This window comes from Haliotis rufescens, unplaced genomic scaffold, assembly GCF_023055435.1.
Source record: "Haliotis rufescens isolate VD_foot unplaced genomic scaffold, xgHalRufe1.0.p SCAF_7, whole genome shotgun sequence".
Classification (NCBI taxonomy): Eukaryota; Metazoa; Mollusca; class Gastropoda; order Lepetellida; family Haliotidae; genus Haliotis; species Haliotis rufescens.
The window spans coordinates 2,834,007-2,848,923 of record NW_025964361.1 but is presented as its reverse complement, the minus strand read 5'-3'; the positions used below and the strand labels follow the sequence as shown (position 1 = coordinate 2,848,923).

The 14,917-nt window shown below is 41.6% G+C and overlaps 1 protein-coding gene across 13 annotated transcripts in view; it reads right to left on the bottom strand.

Moving 5' to 3' along the window:
* The window catches only part of LOC124139611 (C-Jun-amino-terminal kinase-interacting protein 4-like), a 111,102-nt gene that overhangs the window by 39,895 nt on the left and 56,290 nt on the right, over positions 1–14,917 (bottom strand). For all 13 annotated transcript variants that reach the window (XM_046506814.2, XM_046506816.2, XM_046506817.2 and 10 more), the window contains 4 exons: positions 9,859–10,010; positions 8,405–8,576; positions 7,414–7,527; positions 6,565–6,747 (listed from right to left, as the gene is read on the bottom strand). In XM_046506814.2, coding sequence (XP_046362770.2) covers positions 6,565–6,747; positions 7,414–7,527; positions 8,405–8,576; positions 9,859–10,010 — 621 coding nt within the window. The remainder of the gene's footprint in view (positions 1–6,564; positions 6,748–7,413; positions 7,528–8,404; positions 8,577–9,858; positions 10,011–14,917) is intronic.

Genomic DNA, 14,917 nt, shown 5'->3' with positions numbered 1-14,917 from the left:
CCCTGGGTAATGTGTGTCTGTTGTCAGGGGAGATGACTGAACTATTCAGAAGATGAGACACCCTGGGTAATGTGTGTCTGTTGTCAGGGGAGATGACTGAACTATTCAGAAGATGAGACACCCTGGGTAATGTGTGTCTGTTGTCAGGGGAGATGACTGAACTATTCAGAAGATAAGACACCCTGGGTAATGTGTGTCTGTTGTCAGGGGAGATGACTGAACTATTCAGAAGATAAGACACCCTGGGTAATGTCTGTCTGTTGTCAGGGGAGATGACTGAACCATTCAGAAGATAAGACACCCTGGGTAATGTGTGTCTGTTGTCAGGGGAGATGACTGAACTATTCAAAAGATAAGACACCCTTGGTAATGTCTGTCTGTTGTCAGGAGGGGAGATGACTGAACTATTCAGAAGATGAGACACCCTGGGTAATGTCTGTCTGTTGTCAGGGGAGATGACTGAACCATTCAGAAGATGAGGAATCCTGGGTAATGTGTGTCTGTTGTCAGGAAAGAAGACTGAACCAATGAGGTTGGATGCCTCGGAAGATGAGGCACCCTGGGTATTATATGTCAGACGACAAGAGAGACAGCAGATCACTTCATCTTGTAGAAGTCAGAACATGAGGCACGTGGACTCTGTTTGCCGTCAGGTCAAAATGAACAACTCATGTTGAATCAGAGCCTCCGAGGATATTGTTTGTATGATCACTGAACTGAGGTAAATAGCTTCAACAATAGCTCTAACAATGCTTCACTACTGGGATGTTATCAATGGCCCCAGGAGGCTATCAAGGTCTTCACCTACTCAGCCCAATAGTTTCTGACCCAGACCATGCAGGATATATCACTGTCTCGTCTCCCGGGGAGAGAACACACTTGCAGTTCATGTACTAGGTGTCCTCACCCAGTAACCATTCTGCCTGAAGGGTAATAGGGCATTACAGTCCAGCACAACCCTTGCCCGTCAAGCCAACTCACCTGGGCCCCATTCAACAAAGCAATCATTGCTCTAGTTGTCTAAGTAAGCAACTATGACACTTGTGATGCTGAGATTGCTTCATGAAATAGGGTCCTGGATTCCCATTCAACAGCAGCCTCTGATCAGGAGTTAGACCAATGTGCAACACACCCAACTAGCATCAACCCACCTTTACACATCTGTCTGATACTATCACACAACATGAGTCAATCACAATAACAAACATAGTGAGTAAGTGAGTGAGTGAGTGTGTGAGTGAATTAGTGAGTACGAGTGAGTGAGTATGGTTTTACGCCGCTTTTAGCAATATTCCAGCAATATCACGGCGGGGGTCACCAGAAATGGGCTTCACACATTGTACCCATGTCGGGAATCGAACCCGGGTCTTCGGTGTGGCGAGCGAACGCTTTAACCACTAGGCTACCCGACCGCCCGAGTGAGTGAGTGAGTTGAGTTGAATATTCCTGCAATATCATAGTGGTGGATACATGAAGTGGGCTTCACACATAGTACCCTTGTCGGGAATTGAACCCAGGTATTCAGTGTAACAAGCAAACACCATAACCACAAGGCTACCCCACCACTCCTCACCAACATTACTCTACAGACATGGATAAATGTAACCCTTTCCTACATGGTAGTCATAAATGGCAAGTGTAGCTTCCGTTCACCCAGCAGAAAATGGGGAACCCGAGGGGACTAGATATTTATGCGAATGCCACCTTCTTTAGATTGTCTAATATCCTCCTCAGGGAGCTGAGAATGTAAATAGACTGCACAGCGATCCACAGACTAGGTTAATAATTGTGTAGCATCATGATCATGCTTCATGGCTTGGGTACATCGTGACATAAACATGCATTCATTTCCATATTATTATAACTTGTATGAACAAGTATCAAGACAAGTGCTTGACACATATTTTCTTATGGTTGCAAAACTTTCACAGTGGACACAGACACAAAATCCCATTGCATCTCCCAGAATGGCATGCAAAGAAGACAATGGATATGAAATCAGTGTCAACATTCCATCACTAGTGCAGCTGAAAAAGGCCATCAGCAGTGCAATTAAATCATGGCGAATACTAAGATAAATGGTCTGACAATTGAGTGAGTGGATGAGTTTAATGAGGAGTAAACATCAGGGTCAGTCTGCAAGCACTCACAACTCAGCGGAATATTTGTTCTGTGAACAATGATCAATACCTTCAGGACATGACGTCATTAACATCAACCAGGCCCCGATTCATAGTGCCTATTAGCAACAGGAACACCAGAAGTTCGGGTTCTGGAAAGAGCCTTTAGGTCACGCCAACTATTGATATTCCAGGGCCCTGTTCCGCAAAGCGATTGTAGCTCAAAGACAATCATAATTTAGTAACACGAACACCAGAAGTTCAGGTTCTGGAAAGAGGCTTTAGGTCACGCCAACTATTGATATTCCAGGGCCCTGTTCCGCAAAGCGATTGTAGCTCATACAAATCGTAACTCCCATACTTTAACCAAAGATTACATCAGTCATTGAACTAAGATCTCTTTTTGGAACCGGCCCCTGACCTTTTGGCAGTCACCTAGTATGACAAGCTGTAAACACAAGGGACCTATGAAGTCAAATTGACACGTGTCAAGTGAAATCATCTCCTAATCCTGTACATCATTTCATTCCCCCTGTCAGAGGTGATCTGATTAGGGTTGACAGACATGTGCTCTGTCTGCAGTGCTAGGAGTCAGAGCAGGCTGGCACACCATTGCAGTGGGAGGCATGGGGAATGTAACAGGTCATGTACGATAAGGTGAAGAGTGAAAAATATAGCCAGTGATGGAGTTTCAACAATCCCCAGAAAACAGCCCAAAACTTCAAAATTCCTCAGGTCAGCAAAATATGTTATCATTGTACATGTAGAACTGTGTCAAAGGCTTACCAAACCATATTTCTTGGGAACAGCAATTCTACTTGAACACAGTGTTTCAAGAAAAGTGGCAAAATATTTATCATGTAGAAGTCATTACCAGGGATACAAACTTCAAACCACTTTCACTCTTTAACATGAACACACATTGTCATTGATAGACTGTTCCTGCTTCTTGCTGTGGTTACAGGTCCAGTGCAATTGTTTGTTCATGAGGTCACAAACTGTTTGCAGGACATTACCCATCTGAACAGAAAACTATTTACAGAGACATATAAAGCCAGGATGAAAGTATTCTTTCTGAAATGGACAATGGTTAACAAACACAGCAAACTCAGTGAGCTATAGCAAAAAGTTGGATATAACAATGTCAGATACAGCAAAATATGGGTTATAAAACCTTGGGTGGCAATCAATGTTCATTTGAGTTACAAAGTGGTCGAAATTAAGCATTAAAGTCAAGTGTCCTTGTCAAAGACCTTATGCCAAAAGTTCAAGATTTTGAGGGTCCCTAGACGTAAATACCACAGGAGCAAACCTCATAGTCCCCAGGATCCCTTAATTTCAAACAATACTTTCCACTGTAGAACCCTCTCGAAACACAGAAAATGTGATTATGTTTTCCTCAGTGAAAAATGTAACATGTGCCTGATGCACCATGGCTTAGATTTATTCACCTGAGACAGATAATCCATAATTCATTGTTGCTCCTCGTTATTTTCTGAATATTGACCTGGAGTGGAAATAAATACTTCACAATGTTCTACGCTTGGTGTAAAAATACAAGGAGCAAGTTGAGAGAACTTCAGAATCATGCAATGTAAGTCCCACATGAGTGCACAGCTCAATACACAGGAAGTCAGGCACTTCATAAAGGCATTACGTTATTCCCTCCCAACTCTTCAACTGTACTGTCCTACAGTTTAGTGCTTTGACTTCTTTACCCAGCAATATTCCTGCTACATTATGGTGGCCAGTAAATTAGTCGGAACCACAGCGGTAAAAACTAACAGTTTCAGTCCACTAGTCCTTATAATGATAGCATATAGCTAAACCTTCAAAAATTTCAAAATTCTACTAGTCCTTAGGATACCTGTACTATTGGGCAGTTTGGCAAGGACTATAGGACTAGTGCCAATTTCTAACCCTGAACCAGACAAACCAGAGACTAATATTAGAGTGAGTGAGCGAGTATGGTTTAACGCCACTTTTAGCAATATTCCAGCAATATCTCAGCGGGGGACACCAGAAATGGGCTTCACACGTTGTACCCATGTCGGGAATCGAACCCGGGTCTTCGGCAAGGATCATGCAATGCCATTGGGACACAATGACACGTCACAAACTGGTCACCAAGCCTGACCACTCAATCCATTAAGCTGCCTCTGAGCAGCATAGGTAAGTCAGCGAAATATGATGCTATGCCGCTGTTAGCAATATTCCAGCAATTTCACTGCAAGGAGACCGCCTCCGTGGCCTAGTGGTGGAGCGTCCGCCCAGAGAGAGGAAGGTCCGGGGTTCGATCCCCGGCCGCGTCACACCAAAAGACGTTAAAAGATGGTACTTGTTGTTACCCTGTCTGGCGCTCGACATTAAAGGGCGTAAACAAGGACTGGTTGGCTCGGAGTCAGTATACTGTGTCTGAGTGGGGTATTCATGTTAACTGCGGCATGGTATCTCAGTGTGCTGGCACTATAAATCCGCATCAGTCCTATTAGTACAAGCAGCCACACACACACGTGCATGCACGTCGCTATATAAGTGCAATAATCTTGGACCCGACGTTAAACCCAATTTCACCTCACCTCACCTATCACTGCAGGGAACAAAAGAAATGTGCTTCACACAATGTACTAGGGATAGGATAGGGTACCCACACCCCTATTACCCAACCCTACCCGGGTACTCGCTGTTGGAGTCAAGATATAGGTACAAAATGTCCGATTTGGAATAGTTTGACAGTAGCCCTGGCAGAATGTATCTAGATACATGTATAAAACAGTGTGGTCATGCATACACTGAACTTGACTGAAGTTTTAGCTTTGTTCAAACATATATAAGTCAGAAGGAACGTGTTCATTGTCATAAAGAAATGCGAACATTAGAGGCTCAAAATTGTCGTGTAACCATGTAGGTATATAGTGAAGTTTTGTCATGAAGCAATATATCACGTAATTAACCACGGGTCCGGGTAGTCCCGTGGATACCTGGGTCCTACTCAGTACCAACCTGACCCGAGTACCCGAGTTACCCGTCTCAGCCCTGCAATGTACCCATGCAGGGAATCAAACCCAGGTCTTCGGCGTGATGAGCGAACGCTTTTACCACCAGGCTGCCCCACATCCCTGATCAGCATAGGTTGCTGGGGGCCTATTCTATCCCGGAATCCTTAAGGGCGAGACTGCTATGTAATAGCATGTGAGTTATGACAGTCTTACTAGACTTAGTCCCAGCACTGCACCAGATGCTGTCCTATTTTGCAATCCGTGAAGCTCTCGGGAGTCAGTGTTTCATGCTAAAATAAGCATTATCAGAGCAGCTTGTAACTTATCGACTGTGGGACAGGCAAGCTAGTGGTTGATAGCATGAATAACCAAACTGTCAAGTAAAAAGACAGGCAGGTCACACAGTGTAACCACCCAATCCTCAGGATTGTCTCAGGCTTGTACAAGTGCAACAGCAACTGGCAATAAAGGATACAACCATGTTTCAGATCATCCTTTGCTATGTCCTTGACCTTGCAAGACATAGCACCAAAATTAGACTTGGAATGATATGGGCAAACATAAAGTTTCATGCCTTTAGAAAAGTAACCGTGCCTCAGAAAGTAACAAAGATATACCTATGTTTCACAAAAAGCTGAATGCTGACCTTGACCTTTGTCTATTTTGAACAAAAACAATTCAAAGCTGTGCCTCATCCTAGAGTAGGTATATACCAATTGTAATGATGCATAATACTTTTTTGAGAAATCGAAACAAGCTTTTGGGTGAGATGTTCCTATTTTGTGACCTTGACCTTCTCATTCCATGTGGAAAAAGATTCCAACAGGTCCATCTTTTTGCCCTATTCAAAAGCAAATATGAAACTTCTGCTGAAAGTTTGCTCAAATGTGACCTTGACCTTTGACATATGTGTTGATGTTTGATGTGGTAGGATGCCTTATAAAACATTTAAATACAAAATCCATGCCTGAAGATGTAAAAACCATGCCTCAGAAACTGACAACTGTTTCACAAAAAGCTGAATGCTGAGCTTGACCTTTGACTAATCTTGAAAATAAATATTTCAAAATGGGTCTCCATCCTTGAGAAGATATATACCTAGTTAAATGACACTTGCATTCAAAACAATTTAGAAAGCATAAGGTTTCTTGAGACCTTGACATTGACATTGACATTGACCTTTGACCTTTCACGCATTCCCCAGGGACATTGGTACTTTGGAAGAAGTCCAACAAAACGAAAAATCTGTCAAGGGGTTGCTATTCAAACTTTTTAGTACATGAGACCATTCGCTTTATCCAACATTGCCATATCCAAAACAAACAATAATACAACAGCATATTGAAACCATGCATCGTAAGTTATAACATGCAAGACATTGTCAGCCATCAGTGAATAGCATGAGGACAATGAACAACACTGACAGAGGACTTTGTGACACTCACCAGGCACTGCAACGAAGAACTTGACAGCATCTTTGTGTCCGTGGAAGGACAGTTGAGCCTGGGCCATGGAGCAGTAGGGGATGAAGGAACCGGGCGTTACACTGTCCGTCTTGGTGTCGCTATACACTCGTATCACCCCTCCGGGTTGGCGCCGGCTAGAAGTGGTTACCTGTTGTTTGTTGCCTGGAGAGGGATGAACAATGTGTATTTTTAGGATTGTTTGTTTGTTGTTGTGGTTTAAAGCAGTACTTGGCAATATTCCAGCTACATGACAGCTGTCTGTAAATTGAGTCTGTACCAGACAATCCAGTGATTAATATGCAATTGGGATACGATGACATGCATCAACCAAGTCAGCGAGCCTGACCACCCGATCCCTGTAGTTGCCCCATGCGACAAGCATGGGATGCTGAAGACCAATTCTTACCCGGATCTTTATGGGTGGTTTGCTTGTTTAGAGACAATTCAGAAATAATATCCACCAGACAAACCAGTGATTGATATTGTGAGCAATGATCTATGCAGTTGGGGTAAGATGACACAGTCAACTGACCCTTCAAGCTGTCTCTTACGACAAGCATGGGTTGATGGGGATCAACAAGTGTTGATTGATAAGTCTTGAGCCTCACAAGGAAGGAATTGCGCACTGGTAATAATGAAATCTTATGTTGGAATCTGTTGAGGTATATCCACAAAAACTTTAGTCAAATGAACAGATTGTTTAGCTGGGACAAGTCAGTAAATTAAGTAGGGGTCTGTGAGCCTTGGAAACAAACTTGAGGAACGTGCAGTGATAAGTTACAGTGATTTTCACTCTTGGCTGAAAAAGAAGGTTCCACAGCAACTTACTTTCTGAGAGGGGGACTGAAATGATGACACCATTTCCTGTGCCAATCCACAGACGGTTGCATGATATCAGCATGGCGGTGATACGTACGAAGGAGAAGCCCAGTTTGCCAGTACCTTCAATGAAAAATATGCTTCTATACAAAACCAAAGGTTCTCAGGCAATGATGATTCATGATATTTACAGGTGGCATAAGTTTTCCTGAATATTTTACAACAGTAGGCCTTCATTTTTTCACATACAGCAGACTTAGTTTTCTGAGGAAGTGTTTAAACAGGCAGCCATAGTTTGCCGTGAAAATTTGTTCACAGGCAGCCCTGTAATTTAATTTTCCCTGAATTTTTTTCACCAGTTGCCTTAGTTTTCCACATGAATATTAACTAGACTGACATTTTGCAGATGTCAACATGGTTAATGTCAGAGACATTTCTTGAGTGAAATAATTATTTGATTATCACTTCATTAAAGTGTCAAAGTTTGTCTAAAAACAGGGACTGGCAGATTGTTTCTTGGGAAGAAATTACATGAGCAATGTCTCATATTTGACGTGTGAACACAGTGACCTTTTGTTAGTGAAAAAAGTGTCTTTGGGTGTGCAAGATTTTTATATTTCATCTTAAAATAGAAACATCAAATCACGATGTTGTATGAACTATATGAAATAATGATTAATATCTAATTGATATTTAATGTTATCTAATTGCAATATGATGACATTAGCATGATTAGGACAAGAATACAGAGAATGCAACAAAATTAATCATCAATTGAAATTAGATAAGCCAAAATGGCTCCAGACTTCTGACCAGTGAAGAAGAAACGACGTAAACAAAAAGCAATAATGATTTCACCAGAACTCATAACCTTTCCCGACATGGTCATATAACCTTTAAACTACTTAATATAGACTAAGATGTCTGGCCATGCTACTCCACACTTTCTCTGTGTATTAACTCCTTCACAGATGACACTGGGGCCAGCCGGCAGACTTACCCAGCATCTTACTGACATACGGCTCTATGTCCACGTCCTGGAGGTGTTGGTGGGTGTGGGCGTGGTACAGCCGGAGGGTGCTGTCCAGACGAATCGACACCCAGACACCCTCCCCAACCCAACATAACTGCCGCACTTGGCTTTCCTTGCGAGGATGGGCATCAAAACTTTTCTGAAATAATGAGTGAATTTATTACAGCAGGGGGTACCAAATATGAGTCAGATATTTTGCCTATGTTGGGATTCAAACCTAACCACTAGGCTACCCCACTACCCCTGACCTGTACTTCCAGTGTACCCACAACAGCCAGAAAGATTATGGACATCCATGTCAAATTTGAAAGCACAAATTCATCTGGATATGATGACACACTAAATCAACAAGCTCACAATGAGTGAGTGAGTTTGGTTTTACGCCGCTTTTAGCAATATTCCAGCAATATCACGGCGGGGAACACCAGAAATGGGCTTCACACATTGTACCCATGTCGGGATTCAAACCCGGGTCTCCGGCGTGACGAGCTAACGCTTTAACCACTTGGCTACCCGACCGCCCCCTCACAATTGAGATGTTCTGTCCATTCAAGGAGGCCTAGCTTTCTAAGACCCCACTTATTGGTTACCGTAAACTATGTGACTGTTCTTCTAAAGGGGAGATATTTTAGATGATCTTCTTCATCTTGATAATTATCAATGCCACAACCAACAATCTCCTGATGAAATGATTTACTGCTTGATATCTTATAACTCAAAGTTAAATCCTGTGTTCAGGTTTTCTTCCGAGATGGATGCTTCCATTTTGTGAATCTATCAGACATGACCAATACAAATACTAGTGGTGGGATGACAGGCCGATGCATCAATGGATTGCGATTCTTTTACTTCTCAATACAAGTATCGATCACAGCGGCACAATAAGTAAAAATATCGACATATACCTAAAAATGTATGCTGTAATAAATGTTACACCAAACACTAATTACTGCCAACTGTAAATCGTCAGTGTGCCAGATATTTGGCCATCGTGTCTATGATAAAGATGGCTTACTTACCACTGATAAGGGCACATGCAAGTATCATGATATGTATCAGATCCTGAGCAAGGTATTGTGATAATTATTGGATCGCACAGTTGGTGTATTGTCCAAACTGTAACAAATACATCTCTCAAATGAATAGAAGATTCTATTTCTGATAACACAGGTCCAGGACACCTCATTAATCCAGACAGCAACAATCAAAGCAACACTGTGCAGATTAACAATTTTCCAGATCAACAAATCATCGTTACAGAGTCAAGACCTTTCTATATAAAAAAGTAATAAAACGAGTTTCCACAGTAACAAGGTCTTGACTAATGAGGTTTTACTGACAGTCAGTCAGTCAGTCAGTCAGTCAGTCAGTCAGTCAGTCAGTCAGTCAGTCAGTCTGTCTGTCTGTTTCTAATGGCTTACCTCAATTCCCATAGTTTGAGGATTAATGATGTGAACTTTGTTCTTGTATCCGCACCAGACGTTCTTGTTGGCGATGACCGTCATACACCTGATAGAGTGATGTGGCCGGCCAAGGTCAAGCAGATGGTAGTTCTTCAAGTCCCACTGGCCATCTGTAAGAAAGTAATAATGAACCACATGATAACTAGGGGGGCCTTGACAAGAAGAAATCAGCAAGAACAAAGTGAGTGATCCGGGATCTCTTCTGCTTGTGTGTGAGTTTTTGCAGTATTTCAGTTGTCACAGCATACCAGCTTTATGTATGTGTGTGGGTCGGGGGAGGGAGGAGACAGGGACGACCGAAGTTGTGCAGTTCTTAGACATTAGACCACATATGATGTATCTTCCTGAGGCCATGCACATATGATGTTTCTTCCCAAGGCAAGGGAGTTAACCAGTCCAATCAAAATTGCGCAACTAAATCGAAATCCGGTTCGTAAACTGTCATGCAGATTTCAGTGGATTGCAGGATTTGCAAAGCATGTGCACCGCCATCTCGATGTCAACAGATATTTTCCAAATCTTTTCAAGTTTTTAATCAAGGTGCTCACATGATTTGATGGACTTCACGATGTAAGACCCGTTTTATCACAATATAGATCTTGATTGTCGATCAGATTGTCTTGACTGGGCGCCACCATTTTTTTTTAAGCTAACGCAAGTGATGCGAGAGGTGGCATCTAATTGGTCCATGGGAGAGGCTTAGAAGGGACACAACTCGTAATAGCCATTGGTGGCGCTACGTCAAGCCCAGGAACTTCCGCCTAGTTCGGCAAGGGTGGAACCTGGACTTGAAAAGTCAGTTATCTCTCTTGCCTCGGGAAGATGAATATAATGCTGACAAATGAAGGATCCTGGCATACCTGAGGGATGCAACTCTGCACATCCACTTGCAATGTCTTAGAAGCCTGGGCCACATGTGCCTGTACATGTAGTCAAACCTGAACCTCTTGCGTGATGAGCAACCAATGGGTTACCCTACAGGAACGTCAAGACTGCAGTCTGGGACTTCAGTCACTCATCCTATGCATTAGGCTAGAAACATTTTGTCCAGTAAGCTCAAATATACAGTCAAGCCCTGTTAATTCGACATGGTTGGTTGCATATGATTATGTCGGATTAACGAGTATGTCTGATAAACGAAATTAAGTTGTATCAGCGTTTGTGATCGAAAATCACAGATAACGATACAAACATGTTATAATAAAAAAAATCATATTGTTATGTTACATAGTTTGCGGAATTTGTTTTTTTATCATGCAAACTCTAAAGCTTCACACAAAACTACGGTTAGGGCTGTATGACTGATTCAAAATATTATGAAAAGCATAGTCTGGAATGGAAGTCGCCAGTTTGAAACTAGTGCCGCAAAGCTCAAGAAAGCTGCTGTCTTTGTGGCTAATGTGGCTAATGTTAGTGATTTTATTGGTCGGTCTAAGTTTGCAAAAGGTCGTTCTGACGTGACCTGTAATGGGATATCGTCAGTGGTAGAGAGAACTTGTATCTAATTTTAAAAACACGGGGCTGTGTACTCACGGGCAGATGACCACGGAGTACCCTGATCACTGTGTCTGATTAACAAGAATGATTAATGAGTGATTTCAGTAATTCGTTGCAAATAAGGTGTGTCGGAGTTAGTGTGAGACTGTTGGATTGAGGGGTCTAAATAACACTGATTTAATCGGTTCCCATTTTAGTGTCGGATAGAGCCGATTGTCGGAGTATAAAATGTCTTCGGCTAAGACTGCATCATGATTTGGGCTGTGCTAAATATTGGCGCTTTGGCCCTTGCAATATCCATCTAGATGTTTTGTTTGTTTGTTTGTTGTTTAACACCGCACTCAGCAATATTCCAGCTATATGGCAGCGGTCTGTAAATAATCGAGTGGACCAGACAATCCAGCGATTGACATCATGAGCATCAATCCACGCAATTGGGACCGATGACATGCATCAACTAAGTCAGTGAGCCTGACCATCCGATCCCGTTAGTCGGCTCTTATGACAAGCATAGTCGCCTTTTACGGCAAGCATGGGTTGCTGAAGACCTTTTCTACCCCGGATCTTCACGAGTCCCACCAACATGTAACTCAATAATAAAACAAATATCCACCTTTGTCCACATTATCCACATGTCCTTGACACTATCAGTTCAAAGTTCCATATGTAGTTTTGCCCCACGGTGCACAGATTCCCATGCATGATTCCACAAACAGAATTGTCAGGCTGTGTACTTACATATACACTTTAAAACAAGAGATTTATCTAGGATTTGTAACTAAGGAATGGGGCAAGCAATTGAAATAATATGCACCGTGTTGAGTCCAAAATGCCATTGCTTGTCCTGACTACTTTAATAACAGAGGCAATTCATTAAAAACTGTCAATCATTTCTCATTATGTGTCACATTATCAGTGAAACACAAGCCACCCTTGAAAAAGTGATACAATACCTGGTATTCTCATGGGTATTAATTAATATAACATAAACTGGAATATCGTTAATGCAAATTTGTGAATTTCTTCAACGTAACAGTAGACTTTGGGCTGATATTGGATTTCAATGACACTGAAAAGCCGAGATGATTTGAAAGAAACATGTAAAAGGCTTCATTTAAAACTCTAGAAACACAACACAAAACTACCCCAATATTGAACAAAATACTTCTTCATGGAAAAGTGACCTAGCTTCGGCTAACATTGCACACTGATATTTATTAAGACAGTCTAATCTATCCTTCCAATACATATTTGATACATGACCAGATCCAATTCAAACTCATTGCATCTGAAATTACTCCCGGATACATGCATAAACGACTGAGTTATTGTCCACATAAAGATTTTCAATATGATCAGTGGCGGTCAGATTGGTAGTCTATTTACCAGCAATTTATGAGACCACTGGTGGAGCTCCATGAAAAGAATCAGCTTCATATTGTCATTGTAATTTTGAGATGTCTGCCATAACATGTGATATCCATAATATTTTTCCTTTACACCACAGGGAACATGGGTGGCCCAGTTGTAAAAGGTGTGCAGAGTTCTATCCCTTGGGAACGCCAGAAACCTATGATTGTGGTTCGAATGCCAGTTCACCCAGATTATGTTTCTAGGTTTGTCAGCACCATAAACGTGCTTGAGGGTTTCACCAAATATAAAGAAAAGCTCCAAATAGCAAGCTCTCTGTTGTCATCAAACCTTGAAATACATTATCTTTGAAGATTTCTATCATATTTTCAGCACAAAATATATTGCCACAAATCCTTGGAATATTGTAGAAACTTTATTAGTAACCTTGCATTTTGCAGCCTATAAATGTACATATAATTATTTAAATTCGCCTACTGACTACTGACCTAATGAATGTAAAACAAGTACTTTTCTGAAAATATTACCTTTCACAGTGATGCAGCTGTTAAATTTAATGTCTCTTCTACAGTGTTGTATGAACATATATTCAATTTTGAAATTGTGAAATTTGTAAATACCAGAGAGAGGGCATTCTAAGTTGAATTTGTCCCCAAATACTATTCACTTCTTGTGAATAAATGTTTAAATCAAATCAAATCTCCCTACTTGTTAACCTTTCAGTTGGGAAAATATAAGTTTTACTTGTTTACCATTCAAAGACTGTCATTTACAATTATGATGGGTTCTGCCTCAGACAAGCAGGGGATAGTTCTTTACATGTTTCATGGAAAAACGTTCAAGCAAATTATTAACCAACTAATTTTGTTTACTGTAACAAGAATGGGAGCAGATGGAACCTTGTGTGCACCTTAGTGAACTGAATAATTTCAAGCAAACAAAAGAAAGGTGTATCGAATAATCCTAGAATAATTTCCCCAAACTTGCCAAGATTTACAGAACGGAGCTGGTAAATAAACATGTCATTGCACCAGTTTGTTCTCTTAGGACAAGAAAAGAGCAAATTAGCAAAGGCATGCTGTTTGTACTGTTCAGGGAAACAATCTGGAATCTATTTATTTAACCTTGACCTAAGTAGTCAGTTAGAGTTACCTCCTCTTGACACCCCCACCTCCTCCATCCCAGCAATATTGACCCCTATAGTTACCCATAGGTTTTGTTTTGTTTGTTATTTAACATTCACTCAACAATATTCCTATCATATGATGACAGCTTGCAAATAATCAACTCTGAACAGGCAATCCAGTGGTTGATATTGTGAACAACAGTATAGGCTGCTGGATTACGATGACATGCAATCACTTGAGCTTGACCACTTGATCTATGTCGTAGTCTCATATGATTAATGGGAACCTATTCCAAATTGGAATACCCACGGGGTTGCCCAGATGTAGATTCTTGAATCTGTTAATCATTGCCATGTTAGTTGGACTCATTTGAATATGAGTATGGTTGAAAGGAGTGAGTGAGTTGGGTTTAACGCCGCTTTTAACAGTATTCCAGTAATATCGCGTCGTGTTAGCTTAATGTGGGAGGAAAGCCCAAAGTGATGCAGGTCTCCGACTTTTATCACTTCGGTGAAACCTACGAGCACGGGTATGGTAATGACAAACCTAGAAACATAATCGGGGCGAACCGGGATTCGAACCCACAATCATAGGTTTCTTGCGTGCCCAAGGGATGCAACTCTGCAAAGCGAATCGCGGCACCTTAGACGACTGGGCCACCTGTGCCCCCTGGTTGAAAGGACAAAGGGTGAGCCAGGTCTGTATCCAGGGTTAGAAATCAACACTAGCCCGCTACTAGTTCAAATTCCTGTGGGACAGTACATATTTCCGTATTTCCCCATTGTTTCAAGATTACAGGTCATTGTATCTTTCCCTGGGCTAGTGAACTTTTAAGCACATTGGTGAGTCAGCATAACACCACTGCCACAGGCTAATTTGCATATCATGTTTGTAAACAAACGCGCTTTTTCAGAAATCAGTATTGAACGGACTAATGCAAGTATTTGGGGCGCTTTACATATTGTTTTGCATAATTATATAGATAAGCTACTACAATTGCGACAGTGAGTTGCATGACAATA